The sequence below is a fragment of the Cyprinodon tularosa genome, unplaced genomic scaffold (genome assembly GCF_016077235.1).
Source record: "Cyprinodon tularosa strain WSP-4 unplaced genomic scaffold, ASM1607723v1 ctg290, whole genome shotgun sequence".
Lineage (NCBI taxonomy): Eukaryota > Metazoa > Chordata > Actinopteri > Cyprinodontiformes > Cyprinodontidae > Cyprinodon > Cyprinodon tularosa.
In genome coordinates, this window is record NW_024038997.1 from 988,208 (window position 1) to 1,006,046 (window position 17,839).

A 17,839-nucleotide genomic window follows, 5' to 3' on the forward strand; every position below is an offset into this window, starting at 1 on the left:
TTTTTCCTTTGCTACCATGTAGAATCACAGACTATTCAAACCCCTACTCTAGGGACCTTTCTAGAGTACCGAAAGAGAAAAGCGGAAGAGAGGCAAAACTTTTCATGTGGGAAAATGAAATCAAAGAAAATATGTAAAGTCCAGGTAAGTTGGTTACATAGTGAGAATGAACAACTGGTTAACTAGCTGTTGACATTCTTCCATCATCACAGTTCTCTAAAAGTAAGCCTGATGATAGCGTCATCTTTATGGTGACCAGTATATTTTTGCATAAAACTAATGTGCTTCTGTGCCACGACCATATTACTCAGACAATGACACTGTCCTGTTTTCACTTTTGTACATATTTGCTGGTTTCTTATTATGATGAATATGTAACCGTGACATGCAAATCATTGTATTACCAATTACCTGTATTGAAAAGTAATCTGCTGTTTACTGGGTTTTTGATGGGCACTTAAAATTATGTTTGCCCGCAGCGGCTCAGGACTAAACCTCCATTCTAACCTCATAATTCAGTTGTACAGTTCATTGTATAATGACAATAAAGGCCACTTCATCATAAACAGTGGGTTACTCTGTTTTCAGTGGTATTTTGATAATAATTTTAATAATTGCCCATTTTGTATCCAAGTGTGACATGTAACATAGCGTTACTGATCATTTTAAGTAAACATTGATCTTTAAAAATTACCCACTTACAATTTAATTTATTTATTTTGCAGATAAATATTGGTTTGATGACCATTGGGAAGGGTGGTGTCCTCAAGCCAAAGCGTGGGAAAACTATTTTCCTTTCTACACATCCTGACATCACTGCCCTAGATCTGCTTAATGAGGCAGTAAGGAAAATGAGGGACTTCAACAAAGACCTGGATGAAGGACCTTTCCTCCTTCTTTATCCAGATGGCTCTGAAGTTATTAATATCCCTGGGACACAAAGACCATTTACTCTAAAAGCATACAAGGAAGAAATTGGCAAGACATATCAGCGGGTCATCATTTTTATCTGCCAGAAAAAAGACTTTGAGAAAGGTAAACTGTGTTGTTATGACCTAGTTGTGTCCAGTGCAGAGATGGCTGGACTTGCTATAATGCTATATGTTGGTCATTCATCACTTAAAGAATTATACTACACATTTTTTGCTTTACAGTTTTAACAAAACACTACACCTAGTGTTATGAAAAAAGCAAACCAATCCTCTAGATTAGACTTAAAGCCTGTGTCGTTTGACTTGCTTCACAAGGACACTGAAATGCCACTGTATTCATAAATGACAAATGTCTGAAGTATGTATCGGTAATGTGTCTCTTTTGAGAACGTTGGGAAAGCTTCATTGAGGGGAGCCTATTTGAATGTTTTTCAGTTGGAGAATTGCCAGACACATCTGACTCCGACCCTGAGATTGTGATAAAAACAACATCAAGAGAATTTGATCTAGCTGATACACTGGTGAGTGTAATTTAAAACATATTTGAGTGATTTTTGTGATTAACCTGCCTTCAACCTGTGTAGGTTTTTGACATTGGCCTACCAGTACTAAACAAATACTTGTATTTGAATTAAATTATGTCTTTACTACAGCCATTTGAACCTCACCACAAAAGCAGTCCTGTACACAAAGAGCCTGACAAGGTGTAAGTAGTTGGTGTGTGTGTGTGTGTGTGTGTGTGTGTGTGTGTGTGTGTACCAAAGAAATTTAGATTTTACTGCATTTGCATACATATTTATTTGCTATTGACATAGCTTTGTAATTTGTTGTTCTTGTTACGTGTGCTATACGCTAATGCCTTGTTACTTCAATAAATCAATGTTTGTTTGGTTTTGCAATGTCACCAATATATTTTGGAGTATACTATGATTTATGCTTTTTTGCCCTCAGGAATGGTGATGGGGGGTTGTCACTCTCTACTGAAGTACATCAGGTAATGGAGTATTATTTACATACAGTCTCTATCTTCCTCACTGGTCCATGACTTTAGGTATGAAACAAAACAATAGCTAAATGTTTACATAGACGCCATCAATGTAACTATTATATGGTCTAATATAACAACAATAACTTAATTGATCCTCATAGGGAAATTCACTTCTGGCAGCTCATCTACCATTCAGTGAAGAATTAGAAAGTCTGATGCCTGTGGGTACAAAATATCCTCTATATCTTTCCATCCTGCAGTAAATAGAGAGGAGCCATCGTCCACCATCTGTTTTTGATGTTATGATTACATTTATACCTTTAGACCAAAGTCCATTGAAGTAAACTCATAATCATAGTATTATGTTTATTGCAGTTGTGTGCTTTTAAGCTTTGCTTTTCATTTAGGGGGGATACAAAGCCATTTCAGATGGACTGTTAACTACAAGCCTTTTGTGAATGTGCCTGACTTAACCCCTAGAACCCTACGGACCCACCGGCGGGTCCAGCTGCTACGTGACCTCGTAATTTTAACAAACCCCCAGTATTGATGTAAAAAAACATATTTGGCACAGTTTGGTGACATTTATGGATAAATGTGCCAAAATGGCCTCTCCGCCTAAGAAATTTCTCACTAATACCATTCTAAAATAAATATGACTCATCTGATTGAGTCCAAATTTGGTATATTTTTACACAACATTTAGATTTGAAAGTCTGTACTACTTTTTTGTGCTATAAATAATATTTTAGTAGTGTTTTGCAATGTTTATTTCAAAGAAAATTTTGGCGAGGTTCAAAAAATGCAAAATATTTTGTATTTTGTCCCTAATATTTCAGGCAGGGTCAAAGCTACAATGGTGCTGACACCAGAAAACCATTCTATGACATCTTACCTTTACAGACGTACCAAAAGTTTCTTCTTAAATCTAATAGCTGTGAGGCTATAAGTTATTTACTTTTGTGTGTTTTTGTCAGGCAGAAATGTATTTATACCCCCTTAGGGTGTAAGAGGTTTAAGAAATTGAAAGCGTATATGGAGAGTTAGATGATCGTGGATGCATCAAAGGTCACTTCAGATATCCTATTCAAGCACAGAAGCACATATAAGAAAACTTAACTCAATACTTTATCATGCCATATATTTGCATAATGCAGTTTTTTGAATTGGCAATTGTACCACATTTCACTTAAATTTGCAAGAATAAAAGTAAACAGGGAAATGTCTCCACTGAATGTCATCTTCTGTTCTCTATCTCACCTCCTTAAAGGCATAGTTGAATATTTTGTCAATTTTCCTTATTGCATTAATCATCATTAGTCATATAAGCAGGTACATTCCTGTCCATAAGAGCATTTTGGAATTATAGGATTGTGTATTTGATAAGTTTAACCCTGACCCCTAGTGGACTGAAGGGATCGTTACACAACCTATACTGTCCAACTCCATTGTATTCACTGAGCAGCTCGCATTTGTGCTTCAGGACTCTCAAAACGGGCATTGGTAATATACCTTCTCATTATTATTGCAATAGACAGGCTTCCCAAAATGTTGAACTATCCCGTTTAAGTAATCCATAGAGTTTGTTACATAATTATGTTGTCATTTTATTGAATGTCCTGTTTTTACATTTCTTAACTTTCAGACTATACACTTGGATGACGAGCATAATTATGCTAGTACCTCCACATGTCTTGATGTCGAGAGCTCCTGTTACAGGTGTGTTTTGTGTAATTGTATATAGATTGGTAGACAAAATATCAGAAACATTATTGAGGGGTAAACACATTTCTCTCCTGACAAAGGTTAGATATTGAGTTTAAGCTGGAAGAGCTCGTCAACAATTTGATTGGTTTGATTTTTATTGGATATGCATTTATGTGTGTCTATAATTACATTGTGTGAACGTCTTTGTTTTGCAGGACGTACACCAACCTCTTTGCACCTATCGTCATTGACGATGATGAAGATGAAGTTCTCGTTGTTGACGAAAAAAAGGACATGCCCTCAGAAAAATCTGAGTGAGTCATATAGACACAAGTAGAAAATAAACAAGCTCTCTACTTCGTCTAAAATAGAATTATACAAATGTGAGGACTCACTAAAATGAAAACCAATATGACATTCTCTGTCTGTAACTACTTGAATCAGGTCCAGTTGTTGAGATGTGTGTTTAAAGAGAGTCCATTGGAATTAAGTTAATAAGAATAAAAAACTTGCTCATTCTTTTATAGATTGACTTATCAGTGTCTCTCGTGTCAATATAATGTCAGGATATAGTCTATGAATATGGAATGAAAGATTTGTGTAAAGTAAGTAAAGTAGCTACTGTGCTTTGAATCTATTTTTTAATGTCTAAAATTTTTTTTTTGCTTTTTTCTAGACCCACAACTGTGCAGGCCTCTGAAATAATTGCAAATTTGGCACTTGCAATTGACCACAACAAAGTCAGCAGGTTCAATATATCCAGATCTGATGTATGGGATGGAGCTGTAAGAGGCTTTCGACGCAGCTCATACTCCGAAAAAAGTGAGATCTTTGTGAAGTTCACAGATGATGCAGGGTCTTTAGAAGAAGGGTTGGACACAGGTGGGCCGAGGCGAGAATTCCTCACACTTCTAATGGATCACCTGAGAAATCGTCCCATCTTCGATGGACCTCAAGAAAGACGCTATCTTGTGTACAATCCCACAGGTGTGTTTTTTGATGTTATATTAAAATGAGAAGTTTCAGATAATTTTCTTTTTTTTTTTTTTCTTCCAGTGATATAGATGGTAATTATGTATGATAATTCTGTACTCTTTAACAGCTGTCAGGGAAGATGAGTATTATCTTGCAGGCAAAATGATTGCTGTGTCCGTCATACACGGGGGACCAGCACCACATTTCCTTTCAAAGGACCTTGTCAACCACATAATAGGGAAGCCAAGTTTCAGCGCCACTGTGGAAGATGTAAAAGATGAGAATATAGGGAGAGCTCTACATCAGGTAGAAAATAAGATAAGAGATGATAAGTTGTACTTAATTAAAGGGACAGATTTCCACTTATTTTAACCAAATGTAAAAGTAATTTCATCTTTTTTTTTTTTTTATGCAAGATTTCTATTCATCAAGGACAAGAGTAAACAAGCGTGTATGTTTTAGGGTTGGCCTAATAATACCTTTTGTTTTAAATAGGTCCAGGAAGCCGATTCGCAGGAGTCTTTGCAAAATCTAATTTTGCAAAACAGCACAATGTTCCAAACAGCTGGATGCTTCCGACCTGTCAAAGCTTGTGAGAAGCATACACTTGTGGAGGAGTACCTCAAATGGTACATTATAGACCGCAACCACATTGCCATTCAACGGTAATATTTAAAACCCTTTTTTTCTTTGCCAACAATCATCCAAAAATGTAATAGTTTAGTTTTTAACTTATCCAACATTCAGTCAGTATTACAAATTGCCTGTCACTGCAGCCACTGACACATTGTGAAACAGTGTAACCAGGTGTTTCTTAAATAGCATGATTGAGGAGCATTCTTACTGGGTTAGATTGTTCTAACTTCAGTTGCTATGTCCTCTTATTGTCCTATTCAGGGAAATGCTGAACAAAACATTTTAATGTCTTGAACGATACTAGCTAATATTAGGTTCCATCACTTTTATGATCCACAAATAGGATCATGTAAGTGTGTAAATCATGAAATACAGTCTGACACTGAGTAAACTTTGTTAAAGACAAATATTTAACTTTTACATGAGCATGTCCACTAGATTCAATTGAAAGTTCTGTCTTATGTACCTTTTGACATGGCGAAACATATTGCAGTTCTAATGTACTAATGAAACAATTCAGCTGTTTGAAACCATAAAGGTTCATTAATTAGCAGCTCTGGTTGTGCTCCATTTTACCCTCAAATACCATCCGGCTTATCTGTCTATTTTTCCTTTGTGTGCTTAGTGCTAAAATAAATGTTTGTGCTTTGTTTACCACACTTCTGTTTCTTACAATTTGAAATCCAGATTTTTAGGAGATGAGTACAAATCATGATGATCTTTCCTTTTTTGACATCACAACTAATTTCTGTACACTATGAAATGTTGTCTGTATGATCCCATATAAACAATCTACTTTACCTTTTGCATGAGGTTATACAATCAGAATTTATGTCAAAATATATTAAATTGTGGAAAAAAAGCCACCGCTCATCTGTGGGCAAGATTCTTCTGAGAGGTGCTTGAGCTGAACATTTTTTGACACAAAAAATACAAAAACAGCAACCGCACACTCATAATGCTGTACAATCATTAATTTATTTCTGCAAGCTTTCAGTCTGTGACCTCCTTCAGGCATACACAACAAGTGAAAGCTTCAAGAAATAAATTGATTATTGCACAGCGTTGTGAGTATGCAGTTGCTCTTTTTGTTTTATCTCTACGTATTTTGCAGACATTGCTGTTATATGTTTGGTAGTACTGTTTTCTGTCAGACCTGATAAATCACACCTATGTCTTACAAAATAATTGTCCTTAATAGATTCAAAGACGGACTGGCTAGTCTGGAGTTTTTGGCTTCAGTGCAGAAGCATCCTGGTGTGCTGGCTCCTCTCCTGTGCTATTCTGCCAAGGCCCTGACTGCTGCAGAAATAGAACGTCTGTTCATCCCAGACTTCAGCACAAGGGGAAGCAACAGGTGGCAGAGAGAGACCAAAGTTATCGGCTTTTGGGCTGATTTTCTACTGGAATGTGAAGGTTTGTCATGGCTATTTTGTTAGATATACAGTCGCGGAAAACATTAAGAGACCACTTTTACAAATGTTTCTTTAAAAGCATCTTTTTTAAAAAAATACCAACACAAACAATTAATTGAGACACTGATTAAGTGATCTTCTGAAACACATCTGTTTTTATAGGAAGATTATAAAAACCACTGCTGGGATTAAACATTGACATCATCCCACTAAATCTGATGTATTAACGCATAAGTTATAATACTCATATTGTGTTGTGTTGCTGAATAATAACAATAATTCTGCCGGCCGACAAGTTTTTATTTCCTTGCAAGGAAAGGTCAGTCCTCACCTGAGCGGTGATGGTAAAGGAAAGACTCTGAGATTGGGGAGACCTAAACATTTATACCTGAGGAGAGGAAAAATAAATAAAATATGTTTCACATCCCTTTGTCTGCTGCAGGGGTCGGCCCCTTCCCCAGAGAGTGTTTTTTACACCCTTTTGTCTGTTGCAGGTATTGGCACCGACCCCCAAGGGTGTGTTTCACACCTGGGGCATCCTGCAGGGTTTTGTGTCTCGGTGGGAAGTTAAGAGCATGGGAAGTAGGTGGGAAGTTAAGAGGTCTAGACATGAACATACACAAATGGTCAGCATACAAAAGGAGATCTTATACCTTGGGGGAAAAGCATGGTGTAGGGACATCTCAAGTGATTGAACCATAGACAGATTCAAATTTACCATTACACTAGTTGTCATTTTCTGCCAATAAATGCCCTAAATTACAGTATTTTCATTACATTTTTGGGAGAAATGTTGTCAGTAGTAGATAGAATAAAACAGAAATGTTCATTTCACTCAAACACCTACCTTAAATAGTAAAATCAGAGAAACTCATCGTTTAAGTGGTCTCTTATTTTTTTCCACGACTGTACAGTATATGAATTGTATAGTGCGTTCATATTTGTAATTTTTATCTTCTTCGATGAAATGAAAAAAAAAAAGCTATTGAGTAACTATGTTTTTAGATAATGCCGTGTCAAGCAATGCACTACTACAATGTTGACTTTCTCTTTTTAGATGGAGTGATATCTCTGTCCCTCCCAGATGTGCTGATGTTTGCCACTGGCTTGTCAGCACTGCCACCAGCAGGAATAACACCCCGTCCAAGTATAGGGTTTTTAAATGACTCACCGTTTCCAATGGCAACCACGTGTTCGAACACACTCAAGCTCCCACTACTCGACTCCTACAGTGTCTTTAGGAAGAATATGGAGTTTGGCATCAAAAATGCACCAGGCTTTGGGTGTTTTTAGTTGCCAAAAGGACTTTTATGCATAATCACTTTTATTAAAAGTGGTTTGAGCTGTGGCTTGATTTAGGCTTTTTTTTTTATTTTTTATTTTAATCTTATTTTTATCAACTCTCTGTTCAGAATAATGCTTTACAAGGTCATGTCTGCTTGTTTGCATCAGTTACTGTACTGCCTCTCTTGTTAAAAGGCCATTTGGGACATGACATGCATTAAACTAAAGTTAAGATAAGGTAAAGTAAAACAAGTGAGTGCTTCTTACAATGTTCAAATCTGTGCAGTTAGCTACTTGCATAGCATTAAAATCTCAGGGTGGTGTCCTGATTTGTTTGTTATTGCTGTTTCCTGTTTTTTACAGCTCTACATATATTTAAAGAAAAAAAAAAGAAATCAGTACAAATGCTTTTTGTAAGTAATTGTTGTTTACATGAAAATTGAATCAGAAAATAAATACAACTTTAAGTGTAAAATGTCTCCATTTCAGTCCCACAGTTCAAGTTGCCAAATCTGAAAATTCAAAACAAACATTTTTGGTAGGCCTATATTATCCTGTTATTTATCTCTTGAAGCAATTTGTAAATGTTGGATCACATTTATGAATGGGAAGTAATTTTCAAAACTTAGGCGTGTATAGTCCACCAGTCATTTACTGATAAGCATTAAGATGCATTAAAGCAAAATACTAAATAAGGAAAATATGGTCTTAATACGTCCATGTTAATGTGGGATACCTAAAAAGGTAGAAACGGGTTCCAATAGTCCATATCTATAGCCCAGCTATTTCCTTCAGAGTGATGTACAGTTCTGAGGCAGTCTTCCAGTCTTGTGGCTGTTGTAGTCCATGTTGTTCCACTGCCTGTTGTAGGTATTCCTCTATGTCTGGATCACCGCTTAAATCAATCACTTGCCTTGCCTCAGGAAACACATCCAGTTCCCTGTCTTCAACAGCAAATCCACAGTCCCTTGAACCAAATCTGCAAAATTAGATGATACAATGATATAAAGGAGAAGGTTTGAAATGATCATTGTTAGATTTGTTTGCTTGTTGATATACAGATATTTCTAAACAATGGTAGAGACAGATTGCTTCTAAATTCAACAATGGATTATACCAACATGTACAATTGTCCAAATATATCCCAGTTTAGGCTATACCACAACACCTTGCATTTTTTGTAATGTATATGATCATTACTACCTGTAAGGCAAGAGATACAGTTCATTCGGAATCCCTCCTGGACATGATGCATGTCTGCTTGGTCGGATCCGGTGCTTGTTCCATAGGTCCATACATTCATCCAGGTCTTGCTGCAGAACATTACTGAAGCAAAATCTCAGTAAGCACTGGTGTTCGTGGCTGCCATTGAAGTTTCCAGAGTCTCTTAGGTCTCCAAACAAGTCCATCCAAAACTGAGACCTGGGGATGCATTATAATAGATAAAACATTGTTATTTATAATGCGCTTTTACAAGTACTCAAAGAGGCTTACATACAAATAACACCGTTTAAATGTGGATACATCTTAACAAAAGCATCACAGAGAAATAATGTATATCATATGATTATTACAACAGTAGTGATTCAATAACTTTGGGAAAAATATGGCTTCCCATGTTCAGTATTAGGCTATCACTTAGTGTTTAAGTGGCCTGAGTTAAACAAGAACACTAATAATAATCAATGACAAATACGGAGATTTTAATAACACTGATCAGTGTAATAGAGACAAAGGTCATCACTATACAGCTTCCACTGTACTTTTCATCCATCAAACAACACAGATGTACCAACCTCCCTCTTCTGAAAAAAGACCACCATGACTCGATGCGCTGATTCGATGTTGATGAGCCGTAACTGTGGCTTGACGAGCCTGCATAGTGGTCCATATGCGCGTGACGGAGGGTACATTGTATTGCTGCCATGGTCCCATTTTCTGTTCCGAGGTCAGTTCTCAATCTCATTGGAACCACACCGATACTCTTGACACAATTAATATAATTGTGAGCAATGACAGATGGATTATTGTTCGTTGGTCCACAAACAAGCCACATTATTTTTCTCGAAAAGCCATCGATACATCCTGAGAGTGCCAGGCCAAATGGTTTTAGTTTATCATATCCATCTACATGCCATATGTAGTTTGGACCCATGGAGTGATATGTGCGTCTTGTAAACCTCCTGCGTGTTCTCAAAGCCGTCCCTCGTGGATTCAGCTGTTTCAGTAGCCTCATTACTACATCACGTTTAACGCGAAGCCTGTGCTTTTGTTGGAGAACTTGCCACATAGTCCGATAACCGAAGAGTTCCCCTGGTCCTTCCAGCTCTGTCAGAATGGCACGCCTCACCTCAAGGAGTGGGGAATAGTTGTGTCTTCTGTACAGCCCTGCTTCTTTTAAACGCGTCTTCAGCGTACGCAGACTCATGTTTACGTTGTGAAATGTCGACAGCATATCCAGTATCACGTCATATTCATGTCCGGCATCAAAGTATTGCTTAATAGCAGCGTGTACCTCATCATTTGTGGCGCTCATGATTTGGAAAAATGGAAACAAACCCCGTCTTTCCGGTTCAAAGGACGGACCAGTTCTTTTGTCCAATCAGCGATGATTCCTGTCGCCCGAGGGTACCTAGCATTTCCGTTTTGGTTAATGTCGCTGTGTTTTCTCTTTTTGTGTTGTGTTTTTTCTTTTTATGTTGTGTTTTCTCTTTTTGTGTTGTGTTTTTTCTTTTTGTGTTGTGTTTTCTCTTTTTGTGTTGTGTTTTTTCTTTTTGTGTTGTGTTTTCTCTTTTTGTGTTGTGTTTTTTCTTTTTGTGTTGTGTTTTCTCTTTTTGTGTTGTGTTTTTTCTTTTTGTGTTGTGTTTTCTCTTTTTGTGTTGTGTTTTCTGATTTGCCGTTGTGTTTTCTCTTTTTGTGTTGTGTTTTCTCTTTTTGTGTTGTGTTTTCTGATTTGCCGTTGTGTTTTCTCTTTTTGTGTTGTGTTTTGCACCTCAGGGCCACCGTAAGGAAGAGAAGACGGGTGCACAACGCCACGCTAGCGGTAAATATAAGTTCGATTACTGGTAGCTATGCTAAAAGCAGCCTAGCTTAGCTAGGCAAGCTAAAGGCAACCTAGCCTAGCTAGGTAAGCTAAAAGCAGCCTAGCCTAAAGCTTTATTAAAGTGTATTTTTTGTGATTCACAGGAATCAGTATGCCGTCTTAACAACTCGGAGACTAATTGCAGGCGCTATGAACCGGAGCAGGGGTAAGGTTTAAAGAATATGCTTTCATTCTGCGGTAAAAGGACATGGATACCGACCATAGCTGTACTTTTTTTTTTCTCACAGACTACAGTCGCCTCACAATGAGGCGGTGACCTCCTATTTGCTCGGATTTGCACGATGTTGATAAAGACGACATTGTGTGTAAGTGACTTGTTTTAATGTTTTCTCCTTCCTTGTTACTGTGACTTGCGTTTGATTTTATTTTTTTTTATTCATACCTCTCATTTGTTTTCCAGCTGCCTGTAAGACGTATTATGAGACGGTATGCAGGAGCTTCAGATACACGCTGCTAGCCAGCACGCTGCGTGCGGAGGCTGCCAGGCTATCTGCTCGGAGTCGGGACAGAAGAAAGATGGTAAGACTTTATTTGGTGACTATTTTTCAGGTGCATTGATAGATGTGTTGTGTCCGTATGCAGTGCGCTGATTCATTGTTTTGTTTTTTTCAGCTGCTGAAGGCGAGGCAGAGTGTGTTGGCAGATGAGGAAGTGGAACTCTGGAAGTCCGCCACCGTCGGCGGTGTCTCTGGATGGATTGTACGGTCGCCGCCATTTCGTAGGCCGGATCTCACTGAACTCTGTGTTAAGCTGCAGTCCCGGTTAGAAGCGATGCCGAAGTACAGGGCCACGCACAGTATGCGTCTGCACATCGGATCTGCCTCGGAGGGAATGCTGCCTGTTACCTCCAACCCCGATGAAGCAAACGGACCGTTCACTGAGTTTTAATTTTTAGATACGCATGTGTTTGGATACGCGTTGTATATAGTTGTGTGTGTTTTAATAAAGCTCTTTCTTTGCATAAACAGCTTCCTGGCAAATGTTCATTTCCTGTATAAATTCATTCATGTCCTTGATGGTAGCATAATAATTGTGTAGTAGTGTAGGATAACATAAATACACAGCATATGAATGAATAAATATATGAATATATATATATATATGAATGAATAAATATATATGAATAAATATATATGTAAATATATATATATGCCAACCAATCACGAGCGACTTTACTTGTTTAAAAGGAAGCGGTTCCGTCCAATACTCAGTAAGAAAATTAAAGCCTGGCGTGGCCACGTGTGGTTTTGCTGCCAATCACGAGCGATTTCACTTGTTTGAGAATAGTGGTTTCAGCCAATACTGAGAAGGTTATTCAAGCCAGACCTGGCCAGCCGCGCGGGTTTGCTGCATTCATATGCTAATTAGGGCCATTAGTACAGCTGATCGCTCTCCACATACGTCAGAGTCCGTTTCCGACAATTTGTGGCACGACAAACGCGGACAAGCACGGGTTGCAAATTGTCGGAAACTGACGAAAATCAGGCAGATCTGCGGGAGTTTACGGGGACGAAAATCTCACTTTTCATGCAGTGTGCGTGGTTGTATGCAACAGACTGGCACCCTGTCCAGGGTTTACCCCACCTTTAACCCATAAACTGCTGGAGATTGGCGCCAGCCCCTGTGACCCTGATGTATCATTGGAAGATGATTAATGCGTTGATATTTTATGCTATACTTTCAGTCGGACACTACTTCAAATCTGAACAAATTAAAACCTCTAACGTTGGATTAGATTTACATATTTTTCTTGTTCGTCCTGAGTAGATGTGTTTGTAAATAGCTGTTTTGGAAATATCTTTGTTCTGATATATTAATATATATTATTATTATTAGCAGGTAACAGAAGAACAGGAATTAGCATCATAACCCCAACATTTGATCCAGATTAGCGAAATAATAATGATGACAGAAAGCAGATCTTTTAGCACTGCTGGCTTGTGGAATATGTATCTCTGGCTTTCATATCCTAACATGCAGTTTGCTTGTTCACTCCCTTCATGCGCTGGTTCTCTCTGGTTACTCTTGTTTCCTCTCACAGAGTAGAACATCAATGAAAGGTTCATTTGCCATTTCAGAATGAGCACAAGCAGAGAATGTGTGTTCATTGTTATCTGTCCTATCTCTGTCATTCGATTCTATTAAATTAAATTCTATTCAATTAAATTAAATTCATACAAATAGTGCAAATTCACCACACATCCCATCTCAAGGCACTTTAAAGCAACCATTTAATCAAATCAGACAGACGGATGGTTGAAAGCTTTTGTTCTGATGGAACCCAGCTACTTGCATTGAGCCACAGACAACATTGGATTCACTCCCCCGGATGGACATGTGGTAGATATCAAACCTATTCCTGCATTTTGTCATTGACTCTGCAGCAATCCCTAACATCAATCATGCATGAAACAACAGTGGAGAGGAAGCAGAAGCAGACACACACAAAAGGAACATAAAGGTACTCATCTAAAATACATGTTAGTAAACAGTGAACTAGCTCAATATGCGGCTCTTTTTAGGAAAGAATCAGTTAAGCAACAATTATCTGCTTAGCTCTTGTGTCAAAGTGGATGAAATAGAACAACTAGTAACTCATGCTTAAAGCTAAACCTGTAGTTATATCAGTGAGCAAAACAGGACTAAACACTGAGAAAAAGGCGCAACTCTATTATCTATAATTGAAGTTGTTGATGGCAGCAGCCCAACAGCCTTCTCCCTCTAGGAAGATGTCATAGTTAAAAACAGCATCATGGCAGAAAAAGCTACTATGACAGGAAAATGTAGAAAACACAAAGTAAGTTGCATTGACTAGTAATACATTATTAGATAATAGAAATAAAGTAGAGCATAACTAAAGAGATAGCTCAGGATAACCTAAGTCCCTCCAACTATAAGCTTTGTAATAAATGTAATTTTGATGAACTGGTGTGTACTAGAGTACTGGAATGTACTCTAAAAACAGAATATAATTTGATTTGATGGAGATGCTTTGTAAACGTTCACCTGTATTGTTAAGTTCTAAAAACAGGATACCCCTCAGCTCTCACATATGTTTTAGGTATTTAAAGTATTTTGATTTCTGCAACTAAGTTGGACTTAATTCCATTGTGCATTGTCCTAAATTGAACTAAAATACTTTTTCTTTAATTGCCTTTGCATAAATTATGTAGGCAATTAGATTTACCTGAACAGCACCAGAAGATGATAAATGACTTCAACCTTAAATTGTGACTTTAGGAGCTGAATTAAATTGAGCTCCTATAAATGAACCATTTTTATCATATCTGATGTTCACCTTTTTTTTTTTTTTTTTTTACATCTTTGCAATAAAATTAAGGTGCTTTATCAAAAAAATTATACATTTTTCTTTATGAGCTGGTTAAATACGTTAAAGCAATTTAATGAAACTGGATTGAATCCGATCAGATTTGAGCCACAGGGTGGCACAGATTGTATAGATAGATTGTAGCTCTATTGCTTTGAAGAAGGAGGGATCTGATATTGAATCCTGAGCTTGGGCCCCTTCTTCATTTAGTTTCTATACTATTCTCTGTAACTTCCTCCCGAAGTCTGCCTTCTCATCCCTACACTAAAGGATAACACAAAGCTATAATTGAAAAAGAGAAGACAAAAAAAGAACTCTAAGTAAGCCAGTTGTTCTTGAAAAAATCTGGGTATTTTTCTTAGACAATTCGCTAATGCACTTAGAAGAGTTTGTTAATGCATTAAGAAGATGAAAACAACTCCACTATTGTACTTTAAGTGTAGAATAGCCGATGATCTTATTTTAGGGGCATAAATACTCATTGCATCATCAACTTTATTTGTAGAGTGCTTTAAAACACAGATGATCATCTTATTTACCTCTTTAAATAGGGGGATTCTAGACAATTTTTTACTCATTTATAGATCAGTCGGCCTGGGCCTGAGTCTCCTGGTCCTGTAAGGTAATCAGTAAGGATGGAGGATCCCCGGACTTCAGACCCTGAGGATCTCATCTGGGTCCACCTTGGGTGTGACCGGTCACAGGCGACCCCAAGGGCCACAGCCCCGTGGGACCTAGGCACTATGGCCTCTGGAGTCAGGCCCAGCAGGGAGTGGACCTCTTTGTGGATTAGCCCTTCGATGGTTGGGCTCCAGGTGTTCTTGTCTGCCTATCCCCATGTCTGCCCTCCTCATGTCCCAGTGATCTGGGGTGCTTTTGGATATCTGGGGCTCGGGTCACCTCTATATTGGTCAGGGCCCTGTAGGGCAAATCCGGGGCCACCCACACCTGTTGTTGATTTTCCTTTATAAATGAGCATGTCCATGCACACATACCAAAGGAGTTTGGTTCAAGATGTTCACAGATACACACTGATACTAAATACTAAGCTGCAGTTACAGATATAGTATATACCACTCTGATCAACATATAGCTTTTGCCTTCGACACACATGGATATCTAAAGGATACCCACTGCTCTTGAAGCTTTTTTGATGTCTACTTTGTTTGTCTGTTGTCTTCTTTTTACCGTTATGCTCTCTTTTCTGTTCCTCTTATCTCAGACAGGTATGGAAGCAGACTCTTCTTCTATGTGGTCTGTTTTAGCTGTTTTGTTCTATTTTCTCTCTTTACATGCACTCTTTCCTGTCTCTATCGCTCTCCCCTTAGTTCGTATCCCTTCTTTCTTTCTTATCTCCCTTTCCATGTCCATTGTTTACAATTTTACTCCCTAAATAATTTTCAATAACGTTTCATATACAATCTTATTGCAAGACAACAGCGCCAAAATCTTTTTTGAAGATCAAAGAAGTAATTAAACTAAAGAGAACAATGTTATTCAAACAGATATTAACAATTTCTGTTGGATAAATATTAACTTGTTGACTCATTTTCAGTATAAATAAGTCAAACAGTTAATATTTAGATTATTGTATAACAGTGATAACTGTAATATAGATGAAATTGTTAATAGTCTCATTAAATTTCTTTTGTGAAGGTCGGGTCAGACTTGCAGAGAAAATCGAATACAAAAGCTATTGAGAAGAAAATAGGTAATTTTGAATCGGGATGTTTGGACATTGTTTGTGGGGTCCCACAGGGATCTATATTTGGCCCGAAACTGTTTAATTTCTACATTAAAGACATATTTAATGTATCTAAGTTACTGAAGCTAATCCTTGTTGCAGATGATATTAATGTTTTCTTTTCTAGTGGAGTCTCAATGATTTGATATGCAATATCAATAATGAACTTCTGAAATACAGTATATGGCTGGATAATAACAAATTATCGCTTAATTTAGAGAAAACTAAAGCATTATTCTTCAGGAACCATATAGAAAATAAGTCCAGGTTCACTACTTCAAACAAGTGTTGTAGATTTTATACATAAAGTAAAAAAAAATTTTATCACACCAACAGTCTATTTTTCTGTTCTAAACTATTAAAATGTTTTGATGTAGTTGATCATTACACTGCACAGCTACTTTGCCAATACCTTCTAATTTACTAAAACTCTTTAAACAAAGTAGGGAGTTATAATCTGAAGGGCTTTGGTAACTTTACACTTCAAGGTGTGAGAACTACCAAAAAACCTTTCTGTGTGTGTCTGTATGTGATGTTAAAGTATGCACACGATTGGGACCACAGCTCGAAAAATCTGCAAATATTCATTAGTTTAATTCAATATTTCAAAAAAAGTTCATTGCATGACAAACTGCAGTGGTATCAGTGCATAAAACGTACTGGTATTACTAAAAAAATACATGTAGAAGGATTGTATGGTCACTGTAATTGAAGCAATTACATGATTACCATGGACTGAATGGGAGTTGAGAGTAAATATGTTTTCTTTATCCCACTCCTTAAGCGGGAGAAAATGGATGAATTAATATTTTCTGACTGTTTGCTCATTACTAGCTTGAAATAAAGAAACAACAACAACTGTACAACATCCAAAAATCATCGATTTAAAATCAGATTGCAATCACCTGAAAGAAAATAACTATTTGTATTCATTTATATCTAAAATAAACCTGTTTTTCATTACCTAAACAATTTATTTATAAACTGGAGATTTTTTATTAAACTTTAGTTATTCTGAAAATAATAAAATGAATAGTAAAAAAAAGAAAAGAAAATGGGCTCTAGTTTCGACCCCTTTGCATGGTATGTCGACAGGAGTGGACTTCAGCTTTAGATTATTATTATTTTTTAGAATCAGATTGACCAAAATTCGAATGTTCTAAATTCATCAGAGAAGGAAAACTGTTATAAATTACTTTGACATCGACAGATTTATTTTGTCATTTTGTATACACGAGTGTAAACAAAAAGAAATTTTGCATAAAGATGAAAACAACTCCGCTATTCTACTTTAAGTGTAGAATAGCCAATTATCTTATTTAAGAGCATAAAAACTAATTTCACCATCATCATCATTATCATCATCATCATCATCATCATCATCAACTTTATTTGTAGAGTGCTTAAAAACACATAATAGCTGAAACTAGACAATTTAATTTTTTTAAAGTGCAGCCTTGAAAACAGTAATAAATACATTAAAACATATGACTGTATATTTACTGTTCTAACATTAATTATTATTTTTAATTCAACTGAATTATGTTTATTTGATTATTAATATTAACATAAATCTGATATTAAGCCTTCAAATGATGTGTATAGGCTTATCAAAGTCCCATTTATTAGTTAATGAAAGCATTTATTAATAAGTTCAGCTGAAAAAGAAACCAGCCAATGGGAGAGAGGGGAGTGCATGACGTCAGCAGTCAGCTGACAGGTTTGTT

General features: G+C 36.9%; 2 protein-coding genes across 2 annotated transcripts; one reads left to right on the plus strand and one right to left on the minus strand.

Moving 5' to 3' along the window:
• LOC119787220 (G2/M phase-specific E3 ubiquitin-protein ligase-like) lies at positions 1–8,183 on the plus strand (the record flags this gene model as incomplete). The annotated part of the gene is made up of 12 exons (XM_038290951.1): positions 1–144; positions 726–1,035; positions 1,368–1,453; positions 1,586–1,638; positions 1,884–1,926; positions 3,566–3,639; positions 3,843–3,941; positions 4,304–4,614; positions 4,730–4,908; positions 5,098–5,267; positions 6,440–6,654; positions 7,711–8,183. Coding segments are annotated over 12 exons (1,920 nt in total), but the record flags the coding sequence as incomplete, so codon positions are not given.
• A 142-nt stretch (positions 8,184–8,325) lies between these two features.
• Positions 8,326–10,706, minus strand: LOC119787219. The gene is made up of 3 exons (XM_038290950.1): positions 9,734–10,706; positions 9,141–9,359; positions 8,326–8,916 (listed from the first exon to the last, which is right to left on the minus strand). The coding sequence occupies exons 1-3, from the start codon at positions 10,471–10,473 to the stop codon at positions 8,709–8,711; spliced, it is 1,167 nt and encodes a 388-aa protein (XP_038146878.1). The 5' UTR covers positions 10,474–10,706; the 3' UTR covers positions 8,326–8,708.
• Positions 10,707–17,839: the final 7,133 nt, after the last annotated feature.